At 38.3% G+C, this 13,948-nt stretch overlaps 1 protein-coding gene across 1 annotated transcript in view; it reads left to right on the top strand.

Moving 5' to 3' along the window:
- The window catches only part of LOC127413267 (vascular endothelial growth factor receptor kdr-like), a 90,405-nt gene that overhangs the window by 21,178 nt on the left and 55,279 nt on the right, over positions 1-13,948 (top strand). The window contains exons 5-11 of the mRNA XM_051650248.1: positions 920-1,079; positions 1,215-1,351; positions 1,523-1,694; positions 1,804-1,921; positions 4,365-4,534; positions 5,387-5,543; positions 12,612-12,729. Of these exons, the coding sequence (XP_051506208.1) occupies positions 920-1,079; positions 1,215-1,351; positions 1,523-1,694; positions 1,804-1,921; positions 4,365-4,534; positions 5,387-5,543; positions 12,612-12,729 (1,032 nt within the window). The remainder of the gene's footprint in view (positions 1-919; positions 1,080-1,214; positions 1,352-1,522; positions 1,695-1,803; positions 1,922-4,364; positions 4,535-5,386; positions 5,544-12,611; positions 12,730-13,948) is intronic.

Raw genomic sequence — 13,948 nt, 5'->3', positions numbered from 1 at the left:
CCAGGGTGATACCTCAAGAAGTTGGTTGAGAAAATGTCAAGAGTACATGTCTGCAAATTCTAGGCAAAGGGTGACTACTTTGAAGATGCAAAAATATAACATAGTTTTGATTTATTTTGGATTGTGTTTAGTCACAACATAATTCCCATAGTTCCATTTATGTTATTCCATAGTTTTGATGACTTTACTATTATTCTAAAATGTGAAGAAAAAAATTATAACAAAGATTGGGTAAGTGTTTCAAAACTTTTGACCGGTAGTGTATATACATTTTCTGTAATGTCTTCACTTCAGCACAGACCTAGTCTCAGTTTGCTGGCTCAGTTCACTTTCAAGTTTGTTTAGAACATTCATATATACATTAAGCCAATATGTTATTACCAATCTTGACCTCTGAAACTAACTAGATGTGAAAACACTCTTTAACAGCAAGCAAGACCTCTTACATAAGTGACAACAGTAGATTCCTATTCCTTCATATTGTTCTGGCAGCTTCTTCAACAGTAGCACTTTTGCCACAGGGCCAGTGGCCATGTAATGGATATAAAATCAGTTCTCACAGTTCTTTGCTATGGATAAACAATTCTAAGCCAAATGGCACAGATAGTTATGTGACCTTCCTGCCATTGGAAGATCTGTGGCATTCGTCCTTCCTATTTCCTTCCTTCCCTTCTGTCCTAGCAGAGCTCTTGGTCTCAGAACAAACAAAAGAAGTTAAATGATCTATACAACTTAATGATCAGTTTCTCACAGACAATCTCACCCCTGTTTTGCTCATTACTGCATGTGCTACTAATCATAGATTGTAAAAGCTTCACACAACTTGTTTCCTTCTTAACAATCCATCTAAAAAGGAGAGAACTGCCACCCATGTTAAAAAAATAACTTTTTGAATAAACCCTCTTCTCTCACTCTCCAGATGAATCCTATGGCAGATCATATAAAAAGTGCAGTGGAATGGGATCCAAAGAGAGGTTTCAAGATCCCCTTGGGACCTAAAGACAGCTATCAAATGATTACATGTGTCACCAGTGTGGATGACAAGCAATTTTCATCACACTACATTCTCTTAAGGATAAGTGAGTCTTTTGCTGCTCAACAGATTGGAGTAAATCCCAGTTATGCAGTTACTTTTGAATATCTGTCACTGTAAATTATGAAAAAAAATGTAAAATTATCTGTATTTCTTAGTACCTTCTGTTATCTGTACCTAGCCCCAGTTCTGAAGAACATCCGCATCGAACCAGAACAAACAAAAGTACTGGTTGGTGACTACCTATATCTCAACTGCTCCGGAGAGACCACTTACAATGGAAGAATGGAATTTGAGTGGCAGTTCCACAAGAACCCAGTAAGATATGGTGCACTGGTAAAATTGTTTGAGTTTTACCAAAACACATACAGACATGTAGGATTTAATGCTCAAATTCATAGATTACATGTGGTTCACATGCAGTTCAGCTACTTGATTTGAACTGGTGTTAAATAAAACTGGGCCTGAACTTCCTGTCTGTGTTCTCAGATCAATCGCACTCACCAAACGAAGATAACAAGGGACCTACCTGGTAAAATCATCGTAATGACTAAAGCATTAATCATACCTAATGTGACAATGGAGGACAAGGGCACATACAGGTGCATAGTAACAAATGAGTGGAAAAAGCTGCAAGCTTCAACTAAGGCTTTCGTATTCGGTGAGTATATGACGACGCTGTGCTACAAACTTAACATATTCATGCTTTTGTAGAACAGTGAGTTTGAATTTGTTCAATGGAATTTTGGTATATCCGTTTGTCTCAACAGAACATCCATTCCTCAATGTCACTCATAATAAAAGTAAATTCATCACTGCTGCAGAGGGTAGAAAGGTGCAGTTTGAGCCATGGGTCAGTGCCCTACCTGAACCAGACAGAGTGACATGGTAAATTACTGCATTGCATTTAAAAATTAAAGACATGACTCAAAAGTTATTGTTATGATTTGATGTGTTGAGTATAGAGCTCTTATATTTTGTAAGACTAGACTAGAGCAATGGTTCCCTACTTCATTCCCAAGTTCTAGCAGCACTGCAGTGTTCAGAGGTATGCGTTTAGGAGCTCGAGAGCGGTCTGTGAGTAAAAACGCACCTGCTTGCGCTCGCTCTGCTCTGCCCATTGAGCCGTATCCACCTACAGAGCCATACAGGTGCATTAGCGGAGGTTGTGACTTTGCCTGTGTATTTAACGCTGCTAAACCAGATACTTCAGATGCGTTGTTAGACTTCAGAATCAGATAAATTGTGGTACAAATGCATACTGACCTGTATAATGGAGTCCAGATAATTTTTTTATGCAAACAGGAACTTGACGATAGATTTGATTAACATGAGGTCTTGATTAACATTTGTAACCTAACGCCCCCCTCTCAACTAATTTGCTCTCAGTGCCCCCTGGCATCCTTTGAACGCCCACTGGTGGGGGGACCCCTGGACTAGAGCATTAAAGGTCCATAACCAGATGCCGAACTTGCAATACTGATGTTAAGGGCGATGATAAGTTACCAAGATCCTCTATCACCATTGTGTTCCTCAGGAAGCCACTTAACCCCAGTCTGTTCCCTTAAATCACTGTTTTACTAAATTAAAAGTAACCAATTATTATTACAGTGGATCTCAACTGGTGGTTTGCGACCCAAACATGTGTCAAAGGTCTGTTTTGATAGGGTTGTGGACAGCCGGAAAAACAATGCTAAGTGTAAATAGTAGCATGCAACTAACCATATATTAATGTACACTGGCGGCCAAAAGATTTGGAATAATGTACAGATTTAGCTGTTTCGGAAGGAAATTGGTACTTTAATTCACCAAAGTGGCATTCAACTGATCGCAAAGTATAGTCAGGACATTAATGATGTTAAAAACAGCACCATCACTATTTGAAAAAAGTCATTTTGGATTAAATCTAGACAGGCCTAATTTCCAGCAGCAACTTATCCTTGAGTAATCATGCTAAATTGCTAATTTGGTACTAGAAAATCACTTGCCATTATATTAAACACAGTTGAAAGCTATTTGCTTCCTTAAATGAAGCTTAACATTGTCTTTGTATTTGTTTTTGAGTTACCACAGTATGCAATAGACTAGCAGGTCTTAAAGCCAATATTAGGTCAAAAATGGCAAAAAAGAAACAGCTTTCTCTAGAAACTCATCAGTCAATCATCGTTTTGAGGAATGAAGTCTATACAATGCTTGAAATTGCCAAAAAACTGAAGATTTCATACAAAGGTGTACACTACAGTCTTCAAAGACAAAGGACAACTGGCTCTAACAAGGACAGAAAGAGATGTGGAAGGCCCAGATGTACAACTACACAAGAGGATAAGTACATCAGAGTCTCTAGTTTGAGAAATAGATGCCTCACACGTCCTCAGCTGACAGCTTCATTGAACTCTACCCGCTCAACACCAGTTTCATGTACAACAGTAAAGAGAAGACTCAGGGGTGCAGGCCTTATGGGAAGAATTGCAAAGAAAAAGCCACTTTTGAAACAGAAAAACAAAAAGAAAAGGTTAGAGTGGGCAAAGAAACACAGACATCAGACAACAGATAATTGGAAAAGAGTGTTATGGATCTTAACCACATTGAGCTTTTGTAGGATCAGCTAGACTGTAAGGTGAGTGAGAAGTGCCCGACAAGATAGCCACATCTATGGCAAGTGCTACAGGAAGCGTGGGGTAAAATGTCACCTGAGTATCTGGACAAACTGACAGCTAGAATCCCAAGGATCTGCAAAGCTGTCATTGCTGCACATGGATTTTTGATAAAATTCTTTGAAGTAGTTTAAGAAGTTCTGAACATTTTTTTCAAATTGTAATAGTACATTTTCACATTATTAATGTCCTGATTGTGATCAGTTGAATGCCACTTTGGTGAATAAAAGTACCAATATCTCTCCATAAGAGCAAAATCTGTACATTATTCCAAACTTTTGGCCGCCAGTGTATATTGAGGATAGCAAAAATAAATACATAAAAGAAAAACAGTAAACTGAAAAAAGAAAAAAGAAAAACTGTAAAACGTTGTTGTTAATGTCCAAGGCGCAAATTCTTGTTTTAATGGCATGTTTTGGCACAGATCCATCTGTCTTTAGGTAGAAGCTAGTCAAGTTAGGCAGATGCCAATATGGTCATGTTTTCTGACATGACCTCATCCTTGAAAACCATCAACACAACTATACAAGGTAAAAGAAAATGCAACCCAGACTACATTGAATACAGGCTACAGTTTGGGAGTCTTGGTACTGTGTTGAGTGGCAACTTGTACAATGTCAAATCTGGGTATGTATTATAATAATAAATGATGTTTTTTCTTCTGCCAATTTGAACAGGTACAAAGATGGAGTTGCCATTTCAGAAAATTTTACATGCTATGAGACAGTGGGCTATCACCTCACCATTAAAGAAGTAAGACAGAAGGATGCTGGGATCTTCACTATCGCATTGTCAAACCAAGAGAAGGGGCTCTACAAAAACCTCAGCTACAGGCTAGAAGTCAAAGGTATAAACATAAAACCAGTATGAACTGCACATAATAATCAGCACATCTTATGTTTTTTAAACCCTTAAGTATTTCACTTTCACTTTCTGCACTTCAAAATTTAGACTGTAGATAACAATGTCAAGATAATTCAGAGAAAATGTAATGATTTTTTTAAGGTAGTGTTGGACCAGAGTGCGAAGCCAAAGAATTATTTAGCAAATTCACTTGTCCATTTGTAATTATGTTTTCAATTAATAGACTTGTGTTCATCATTATAGTCACCAAGAAAAAATCAAAGTATTTTTTGTAGAAGAGATGATATGCTCATCTCTGGCAAATGCTCTGGCATGTGCTGCCCAGGTTTTTCCCTGAATTTCTTGGAAACCTTCCATTCCTCAGTTTATACAAGTACTGTATGACTGCCTCTTCTGGGCAGATATAAAATATTTATTTCAATGCTTCTCTGTCTTGATCCTGACCTGTAGAACATGACATCATTTTAGACCCAAAGTACAACCAGGGTCAAAAACAACAGAAACTGAATTGAGAGATTTCTGGTTGCAATTAAGAAACTATTTCAGGCATCATTCAACACATGTTTGAAGTCCATTTGATGCTAAATCTTCAAAATATGCTGTTTTACTCTTTCATGTGCATAAATGCTCTTCAGTAAGGACAATTGCTCCATTGTTTCTCTTTCTCTCTCTCTCCTATTAAAATTTGTATATGCCTATATATTCATACTCTTCCAGTTTAGAGGAATAAGGTGAACGTTTTTTAGTGCTAGCCAATGATCTGCTAATGAGCTAAAACATTTTCTGGTATTGATTTTTTAAATAATTGATGTGCTGTATATTGATATCTACACAGTAAAGCCAAAGATTTCTGAGGAAGAAGTGGCTCCAGTGGGCCCCCAAACTTACAGATATGGCCAGAATCACAAGCTCACCTGCACTGCATTTGGGATCCCCATGCCAGTCATTACCTGGTTTTGGCAGCCGTGTGACCCCAGCCCTGAGCATACAGAGTAAGTCAAAAGTTGCACAACATTTTACTGATTTTTGTTCCTAATTTAGATTCAGATTTGCATTGAATCAACAGGTCTTCTGATTACCCTGCTGAAAAGACTATATTAGGCCACTGTGAATTTCCTTACTGGTCCAGGCCATTTTTTGCTGGTAATGCTGGTTTCATGCTGGTCTAGCTGGTTTACCAACATATCCATGCTATTCACATTTTGCTAGATCTCTTCTCTTGCTGAGGTGTTAACATTTATGATGAATGCTGGTCTTTACCCACAGCTCACATTATTCAAATGAACTGCATCCGTTTCCTTGACATCAGTTCAAAATAAAGTATGCTTATTGTTGAAAAACAGCCCCAGTGCTACATTCCCCAGTCATTGGCTCTGTAAATGTGAGGAGGATTTACTGGTCTCATTCCACAAGCTTGCATTGTTCTGAAAGCAACTGTGTCCCAGTGTAAATGCCAGCCTCTTAGTGAACCTTTATGAATGCAATGGATGTCCACTTAGCTTTGGTGTGACATGACAAGAGTTTCTTGTAATTGTGAATAATTATTTATCAAAGATTGCTGCTTGCCAAATTTGCGACAAAAGTACTCTGGGCTATGTACCACAGTGCCAAAGTACCACTTTGGCTTATTCGAATATAATCAGCAATGGCTGAAAACATGACAGGTCATGATATAGATGGTGAGAGGAGCAGATTTTCAACAGCTAATGAGGGAGGTACATTGTAGGGTAATCGCAATGCCCTAGTTGGAGGAAAATTAAAAATACATTCCTGCTTTATTTCACCAAAGCAGAAGGAATTAGTTGTTGGCTGTCCTGGCTCATTTGATGCCTTAGACAAATTAGAAAAAACAAACAAACAAAAAAAATGTAACAACTTTGTAATTTATTGAATATATGTACAATAAGACATGTTCGTTTAGTGGTGCAGTTTTCAAATAGCTACTAAAGGGATCCAAATACAAATCCTGACCTTATACCAAAAAAATTTAATCTAAAGTGTGTAATTTTTGTGCCACTACCATCACCAAAAGTAATTGCAAAAATAATCACTGTTTTTAAAACAGTTTGCACAGCATTGGTTGTGGGATACAAGAAATAATTTTAACATTGAAAACATTTTCAGATTTTATAAACCAAGCAAAATTTCAACTGCACATGACAGCCAGTGATCAACATACTCTTCATTGTATGTAAAAGAATATTTATTTTAATATTTTGATATTTAAAAAAAAAGTGAAAAAATTAATACAGGTTTCGTGCAACATGAGGGTGCCGGTGGGTAGATGATGAAAGAATACTTACTAATTTAATTATCAAGGATAATAATTTTTTTGAATGTTTTTTTATTTGCATATAATATCCACTTGACTCAAAAATCTGAGGTGGCACACTTCTGCAGGTAGAATGCATCATGTTCATAAAATCATGAGTGTTTGTTGGAAAGGTCCGGTGTTAAGAAATTATGTGATAGACACTGGAGGTGCTCTTCATCCCCATGAAGGTGAGCTCTCAGAGGTCTTCTTAATCAAGGGGTGGTGAGAAGTTATCAGTTGTCCCTTGTTGACCGTGTAGGTCTGGGATCAGCCTTATCTCAGCCGGCCAGAGAGTGGGGGTGTTTCCTTTAGACAGCGATGCATGACTCAGCCCTTCCTGTCATGGTGCTGTTTCCTCTCTGACCTCCACGCTCATTAATCTGATTGTTGCTCCTCTCAAAGTGATGCAAAACAAGACTTCAGTCTCCAGTGGCTTCTAGGCATGAAACACATGACATAGTACATGCTGCTCAAATGCAGAAAAAACAGACATTTATCAAGGTCAATGAAAGCTTTCGGTCAATGGCGAAAGATAAATATATCTGAAAGACATTGGCTAAAAGGGTTAATTTTCCCAACAGTTTCCTATTATCGTTAAAGAAAGAACTATTTTCGAGAAGGTCACGTGACGCCATGCGAGGAGCAGACGTGTGAGTGACGAGCTCTGCACACTTTGCTAGTTTTTTATTATTTTCATGTTATAATCTGGTGAGATTCGATACACTCAGTTACATATTTGTTCTTTGAGGTAAACATGGCAAAGAAGTCAAAATCCTCAGACTCTGGAGACATTAAAAGACACTTACATGCTCAAGCTGAAACCTCTGACGGGCCTGCGGACTGGCGGGACTCGATTTGGATGGCGTGGCGGGAGAAGAAATCCAGCGTCAACTGTCCAACATGTTTGTGATGCTGATGAAGGTTGTTGCTGACTTGGAGGATCTTGCTGTAATGCGTCGATCGATTACGGCAATGGAAACAAAATTCTGAGTTGGTTACAAGAGTGGCAGATGTTGAGAAACAGATCGATTATCTGGAGTCATCGGAAAGGGAATTATCCGCTAATCCGCTTGTGACCAAAATAGACTTGGAAAACATTTTGGAAAAACTGGAAAATCTCGAAAATAGGAGCCAAAGAAATAACGTACGGATTGTTGGAATTCCTGAGCATGAAGAAGGCAGAGATATGGTGAAATTCCTGAGTCTGGCCATAAGCTGGAAATCGAGCGAGCTCATAGAGTCCCGACTCGCAGATCTGCTGAGGGAGACAGGCCCTGATCAATTCTGGCCAAATTTCTGAGATCATCCAATAAAGATCTCGTGTTGCGCGAGGCGAGGAGCAAAAGAAAAAAAACTTTCTTGGAAGAATCACAATATTTTCTTGTTCACAGGACTTTGCAAATTCGACAAGAGAGAAATGCGATCGATTCAAGGAGTGTAAGAAACTCTTGTATCAATGGAAGATCGCTTTTGCACTGATGTTTCCGGCCAAACTGAGAATAGATGCGAAGGTTGGCCACAAAGTATTTACGTATTTCAAGCAAGCACTGTCCTTCATAAATACACTGGAGTGAGTAAGCCATTTGGTGTTTCTCATGTGAGTGGATTGACTCGCTGAATGTACACTCGACAGTCTGAGGAAGCTGGGTGCCATTTTTGTTTCTGTTTGAGTTGGTTCCGCCTAGCGGCTGGAGTTTGTTTTGTGGAATATCACTTCTCCTTCAAGAAGCATTTGCATTGGGGTTCCCGGCCCGATTGAGAGTGGATGCTGGGGATGGCCGCAAAATATCTACATGCACACAAAGGATGTCTTTTATAAAGTTCACGGACTGAGTAAGTCATGGTGTATTTTTTTTTATGTGGCCTCCGAGTGAATTTGACTCTTGACCATCCGAGGAACCGGGACGCCTGTTTTGTTTCTTTTTGTGCTGGTTCCGCCTAGCGGCTTGAGTTTGTTTTGTGGAATAACACTGCTTCGGGACAGTTGTGGATGAATCTGTTCGTTCCTTGTGCTTATGCCTCCTGTTGGCTGGAGTTTGTTTTGTGGAGTATTTTTGCGGGACATTGGAATGATTACGTCATCTGCTGCACTCATAAACAGCCAGCTCACTGAACACTTGTTTGTCTGTCCGAGCAAACTGAATGGCTTTATATCGGTTGGAATTTTTCTGTGGAGGATCACACCTTCGAGACAGTTCTGTGAATGAATCTACACATTCTTTGTGTTTATTCTGCCTATTGGCTGGGGTTTGTTTTACAAAGTATTTTCTGTTATGTAATTTTGCCTTACAAAATTTGTGCAGAAGCGCAATCCGATGGCAAAGTTGTCGCGGGGGCTCTCGTAGGCGTACATGGACCTTTTGAATTTAGAGGGATTGACGCCAGTTGACGCTGTCATTCGCAGGGTTAATGCGCACGTTTTTTTTTTCTGTTTGTTTGGTTTGGGGTTTGATTGTTGCACTAATGTTGGAATGTGGTCTGTATAATCTTATTTTTGACACACAATTTATTTTTTCTATTATATCAAAATGTCAAATGTTAATATGAGTGGATTATCTTTCTCCATGTGGAATGTGAATGGGTTGGGGCACCCCATAAAAAGAAGGAAGGTTATTTATTTTCTTAAGCGTAAGAAATGTGATATAGTGTTTCTTCAAGAAACACATCTTTCCCCACCGGAAGCTGAAAAATTTGGGACGATATGGGGTGGACATGTTTTCTTTAGTGCTGGCTCAAGTAAGAGCAGGGTCATTACATTGATAAGTAAACATCTACAATTCAAATGTCTCAAACAGATTAAAGATAAATTAGGAAGAGTCATTATTGTTTTAGCAGAAATTTGGGGGCAAAGGTTGGTTTTGGCTAATATTTATGCACCTAACGTTGATCTAACTTTTTTATTGATCTCGAAGGGATGTTGCAAGCCGCTGGCACCCCTTATGATATAATATTGGGAGGAGACTTTAATCTTTTGATGGACTCAGTCCTTGATCATAGTGAAGCAAAAGTGTGCAAGCCCCCTAGAGCAACATTGATGCTTCATAGGATGTGTAAAAATCTTGGTCTTACAGATATTTGGAGACTTTTGAACCCATCTGGGAGGGACTATAAAAAATTTTCATCAGTCCAGAGATTTACTCTAGAATAGATAGAGTTTTTTTTTTTATATTTAAGTCCCTCATTTCATCTGTAGTGGATTGCACAACTGGAAACATCTTAGTCTCAGATCACGCCCTGGTGTGGAAAATCCTGATTTCCAACAAATGTTAAAGACTGAAACCAATGTTTATATGGAGACCAACTGGTCTTCAGTATCTTCTATGGGTGTGGCTTGGGAGGCACTTAAGGCGGTTCATAGGGATCGGATCATACAGTATGCCTCATTCATCAAAAAATCCAAAGCAAGAACTTGTGGAGTTGGATGGGAATATTAAAAGTGCAGAGGCAGAGCTGAAGCGCTGAATGTCATCTGACGGCCTCAGAGAATTGACACGATTGAAATACAGATATAATATTACAGTGGAGTGGTGGTGGCATAGTGGACTAAAGCACTGAACAGGTAAGCAAAAGGTTGTTGGTTCAATCCCCACAGCCACCACCATTGTGTCCTTGAGCAAGGCACTTAACTCCAGGTTGCTCCAGGGGGATTGTCCCTGTAATAAGGGCACTGTAAGTCGCTTTGGATAAAAGCGTCTGCATAAATGTAAATATTATTTTGTCGTGGAAAGTGGAGTTTTGGTTATTCAGGGCAAGACAGTCATACTTTGAGTCGGGGGACAAAGCAGGGAAGCTTTTGTCTAGATATATAAAGCAGAGAGAGTCTTTTTCTACCATTCCTTCAGTAAAATCTGCTGGTGGTGAAATATTTACCTCGGTCATTGATATTAATAATGCCTTTAAAGTGTTTAAACCTGTATTATCTTGATCATTATAGTTCCACGTCTTCGTCTACTGATGAAGATATTAGAAATTTTGTGGAACCATTAGAACTCCCTAAATTGATGACCTAGCAAAAAAAATTATCTTGATTCTTAGTTAACCTTGGAGGAGCTTGACGAGGTAATTAAGTACTTACCTACAGGCATGGCTCCAAGGCCAGATGGTTGTGCTGCTGAATTTTTTATCTTATGCAGAACTGGCTCCACTTTTGTTAGAATTTATACGGAATCATTAAAGAATGGAAAGCTTCCCCCAACCATGACACAAGCCAGGATCAGTCTGATTCTTAAAAAGGACAAAGATCCAACTGAGTGTAAGAGTTACCATCCAATTTCCCTGATCCAGCTAGATGTAAAAATTTTGTCAAAACTTTTGGCTAACCGATTAAGTAAAGTTATGACATCTCTTATACAGATAGATCAGGTGGGTTTTATTCGGGGCCGTAGCTCTTCTGGTAACATTAGGCGTTTCATCAATATCATCTGGTCAGTGGCAAATGACCAGTCTCCGGTCGCTACCATCTCACTTGACGCCGAAAAGGCATTTGATATGGTAGAATGGGATTATCTTTTTAAGATTTTGGAAATGTATGGGTTCTGGAGTACATTTGTTGGTTGGATTAAGTTGCTTTATAGACACCTGTAGCAGTGGTACAAACAAATGGATTAATTTCAGATTATTTTACTCTGGATAGGGGCACTCGGCAGGGTTGCCCTCTTTCCCCATTATTGTTCTGACTTGCCCTGGAACAATTAGCAGCTGCGATTAGAAAGGAGGAGGATTTTCCAGGGGTGGTGGCGGGAGACGTGGTGCCTAAACTTCTGCTTTACGCAGATAATGTTTTATTGTTTGTCTCTGACCATACTAGATCTATGCCTTGCCTCCACAGAATCATTAATTCCTTTTCCAAGTTCTCAGGATACAAAGTCAATTGGTCTAAATCCGAAGCTTTGGCTCTGACAGCGTACTGTCCAGTAACGGCCTTCCAGCCGGGCGCCTTCCAGTGCATTAAGTATTTGGGGATTTTATTCCCAGCAAATTTGTCTGATTTAGTTAGTGTTAATTTTGACCATTTAATAAAAAGGTTTTCGAGTGATGTGGACAGGTGGGCTTCATTACATTTATTGATGATTGAGAAGGTTAATGTTATTAAAATGAATTGTATTCCAGAATTTAACTACCTGCTACAATTTCTCCCTGTAGCTGTCACCCTCTCTTATTTCAAGCAATTTGATAGCATAGCAAAGTCCTTCATTTGGAATGGTAAGCATCCCAGATTGCATTTTAATAAGTTACATAGGCCAATTGACAAAGGTGGGCTAGGCCTACCCAAGATTTTGTTTTATTACTATGTGTTCAGTCTCAGATATTTGGCTCATAGGTCACTTCCACCTGAGAGAGCCCCTCCCTGGTTTGGTATTGAACAGGAAGTTCTTGCCCCTATTTCGCCATTGCAAAGCCTCTCTATCAAACTTATCGGAGAAGTTAAGTTACACCCCGTTATTTCGCATTTACACTCGGTATGGACAAAAGTGTCCAGAATGTTTAAATCGGGGGGTTGTGGGGTTTAAATGTTGATTGCATATACTGTATATATGTTTTGCTTTTCTTTATTATTGTAAGATTTAATAAAAAATGTTTAAAAAAGAAAGAACTATTTTCTGTTTCTCACTGAAGTTAGAGGGCTTTCACTGAAATGGCATGGCTTTGGTATTTCCTTGTGTACATCCTGCTTTATCATATCAGAAACATCATTCCTTAGTAGTGGCTAGCAACAATTGTAATTTCTGTATCATTTGTCTGATAGGTGCAAACTTTACTCTGATCCACTTCCTGTTGGAAACAGCACCGAGTCACTGATTTATCCTCATAATCTGATTGAGGATATCAACAGCAAGGTCGGACTGCTAAAGAGTAAAAACAAGGTATGTATTTTATGGAATTTTATCATTATTAGTAAAGGTTTGGGTAACACTTTACAATAAGTTTCCATTAGTTAAGATTAGTTAATGCATTAGATATCATGAACTAACAATGAACAATATATCTTTACAGCATGTATTAATCTTTGTTACTTAATTACAAAGTATAATACTTAATAAAAATACTATTGTTCATTGTTAGTTTATGTTATAGTTCATAGTGCATTAACTAATGTTATCATATACAACTTTTGTTTTTAAAAATGTATTACTATATATTGAAATTAACAATAACCAAGATTAAATAATGCTGTAAAAGTATTGTTTATTGTTAGTTCATTTTAACTAATGTTGTTTACTAATGTTATAAAATTGAACCTTATTGTAAAGTGTTACAAAGGTTTGTAGGTGTCGCCTTTAAATCACTAAAAAGGTCTGAATTTACATGGAATAATTAATTGTAATTAATTTCATTGGGTTTAGATGACAGAAATTCCAATTCCTAAAACTGAAGTGTTTATATAATGCTTAGACTGGCAGAAATGATCATCTTTTAAAAGTAATGAGTGTGTCTGCCTTATTTTGGGTAAAAATAAATTACTTCAAAATATGAGTTCATTGAAAAGCACTGATTAAGAATACAGTGAAAAGGGGGTAATCTGATGCATTGTTTACATCTGTGTTCTATTTGAAACTCATAAAGTCTATTGAAAATCTCCAAATTGGCTTTCTGTAAAACATTTTAAGAAATATATAACAAGAACCACTGAAAAGCAACAATGTACATTGTATTTCCAAACAGTAGAATCTGCCACAGTAGTCTTTTTGGCTAAATTACTAGTGGATTTGTGAGTGCATGTGTGAGTGACTGTGTGTGTTCTTGCACACGTCGCATGGAACTAATAGCCGACACTTTTTTAGCTCGGCTGTATATGATATCACGCTTCAGTCACCTTCAGTGGAGAGCAGAGGCCAGTAAACAGGGCAGCTGCTGCTTTGAATGAATGGTGCCCCAGGACAGAGTTTATACTGATATATCAGTTCATCTTACTGCGTAGCCATAAGTCCTCATAAACATGAACTTTCTCTCAGGGCTATTCATGCACTGAATGTTGATTGTTTCAGGCCTGTTTTAATAAGATGACTTCAAATGTGACATATGTAAGTCACAGTCACTCTGGTCTCTCGGATGTATTGACAACACTTGAAAATGATTAATGAA

Source organism: Myxocyprinus asiaticus, chromosome 22 (genome assembly GCF_019703515.2).
Source record: "Myxocyprinus asiaticus isolate MX2 ecotype Aquarium Trade chromosome 22, UBuf_Myxa_2, whole genome shotgun sequence".
NCBI classification, from domain to species: Eukaryota; Metazoa; Chordata; class Actinopteri; order Cypriniformes; family Catostomidae; genus Myxocyprinus; species Myxocyprinus asiaticus.
The sequence above is the reverse complement of the archived record's forward strand: the minus strand, read 5'-3'. Positions and strand labels throughout refer to the sequence as shown.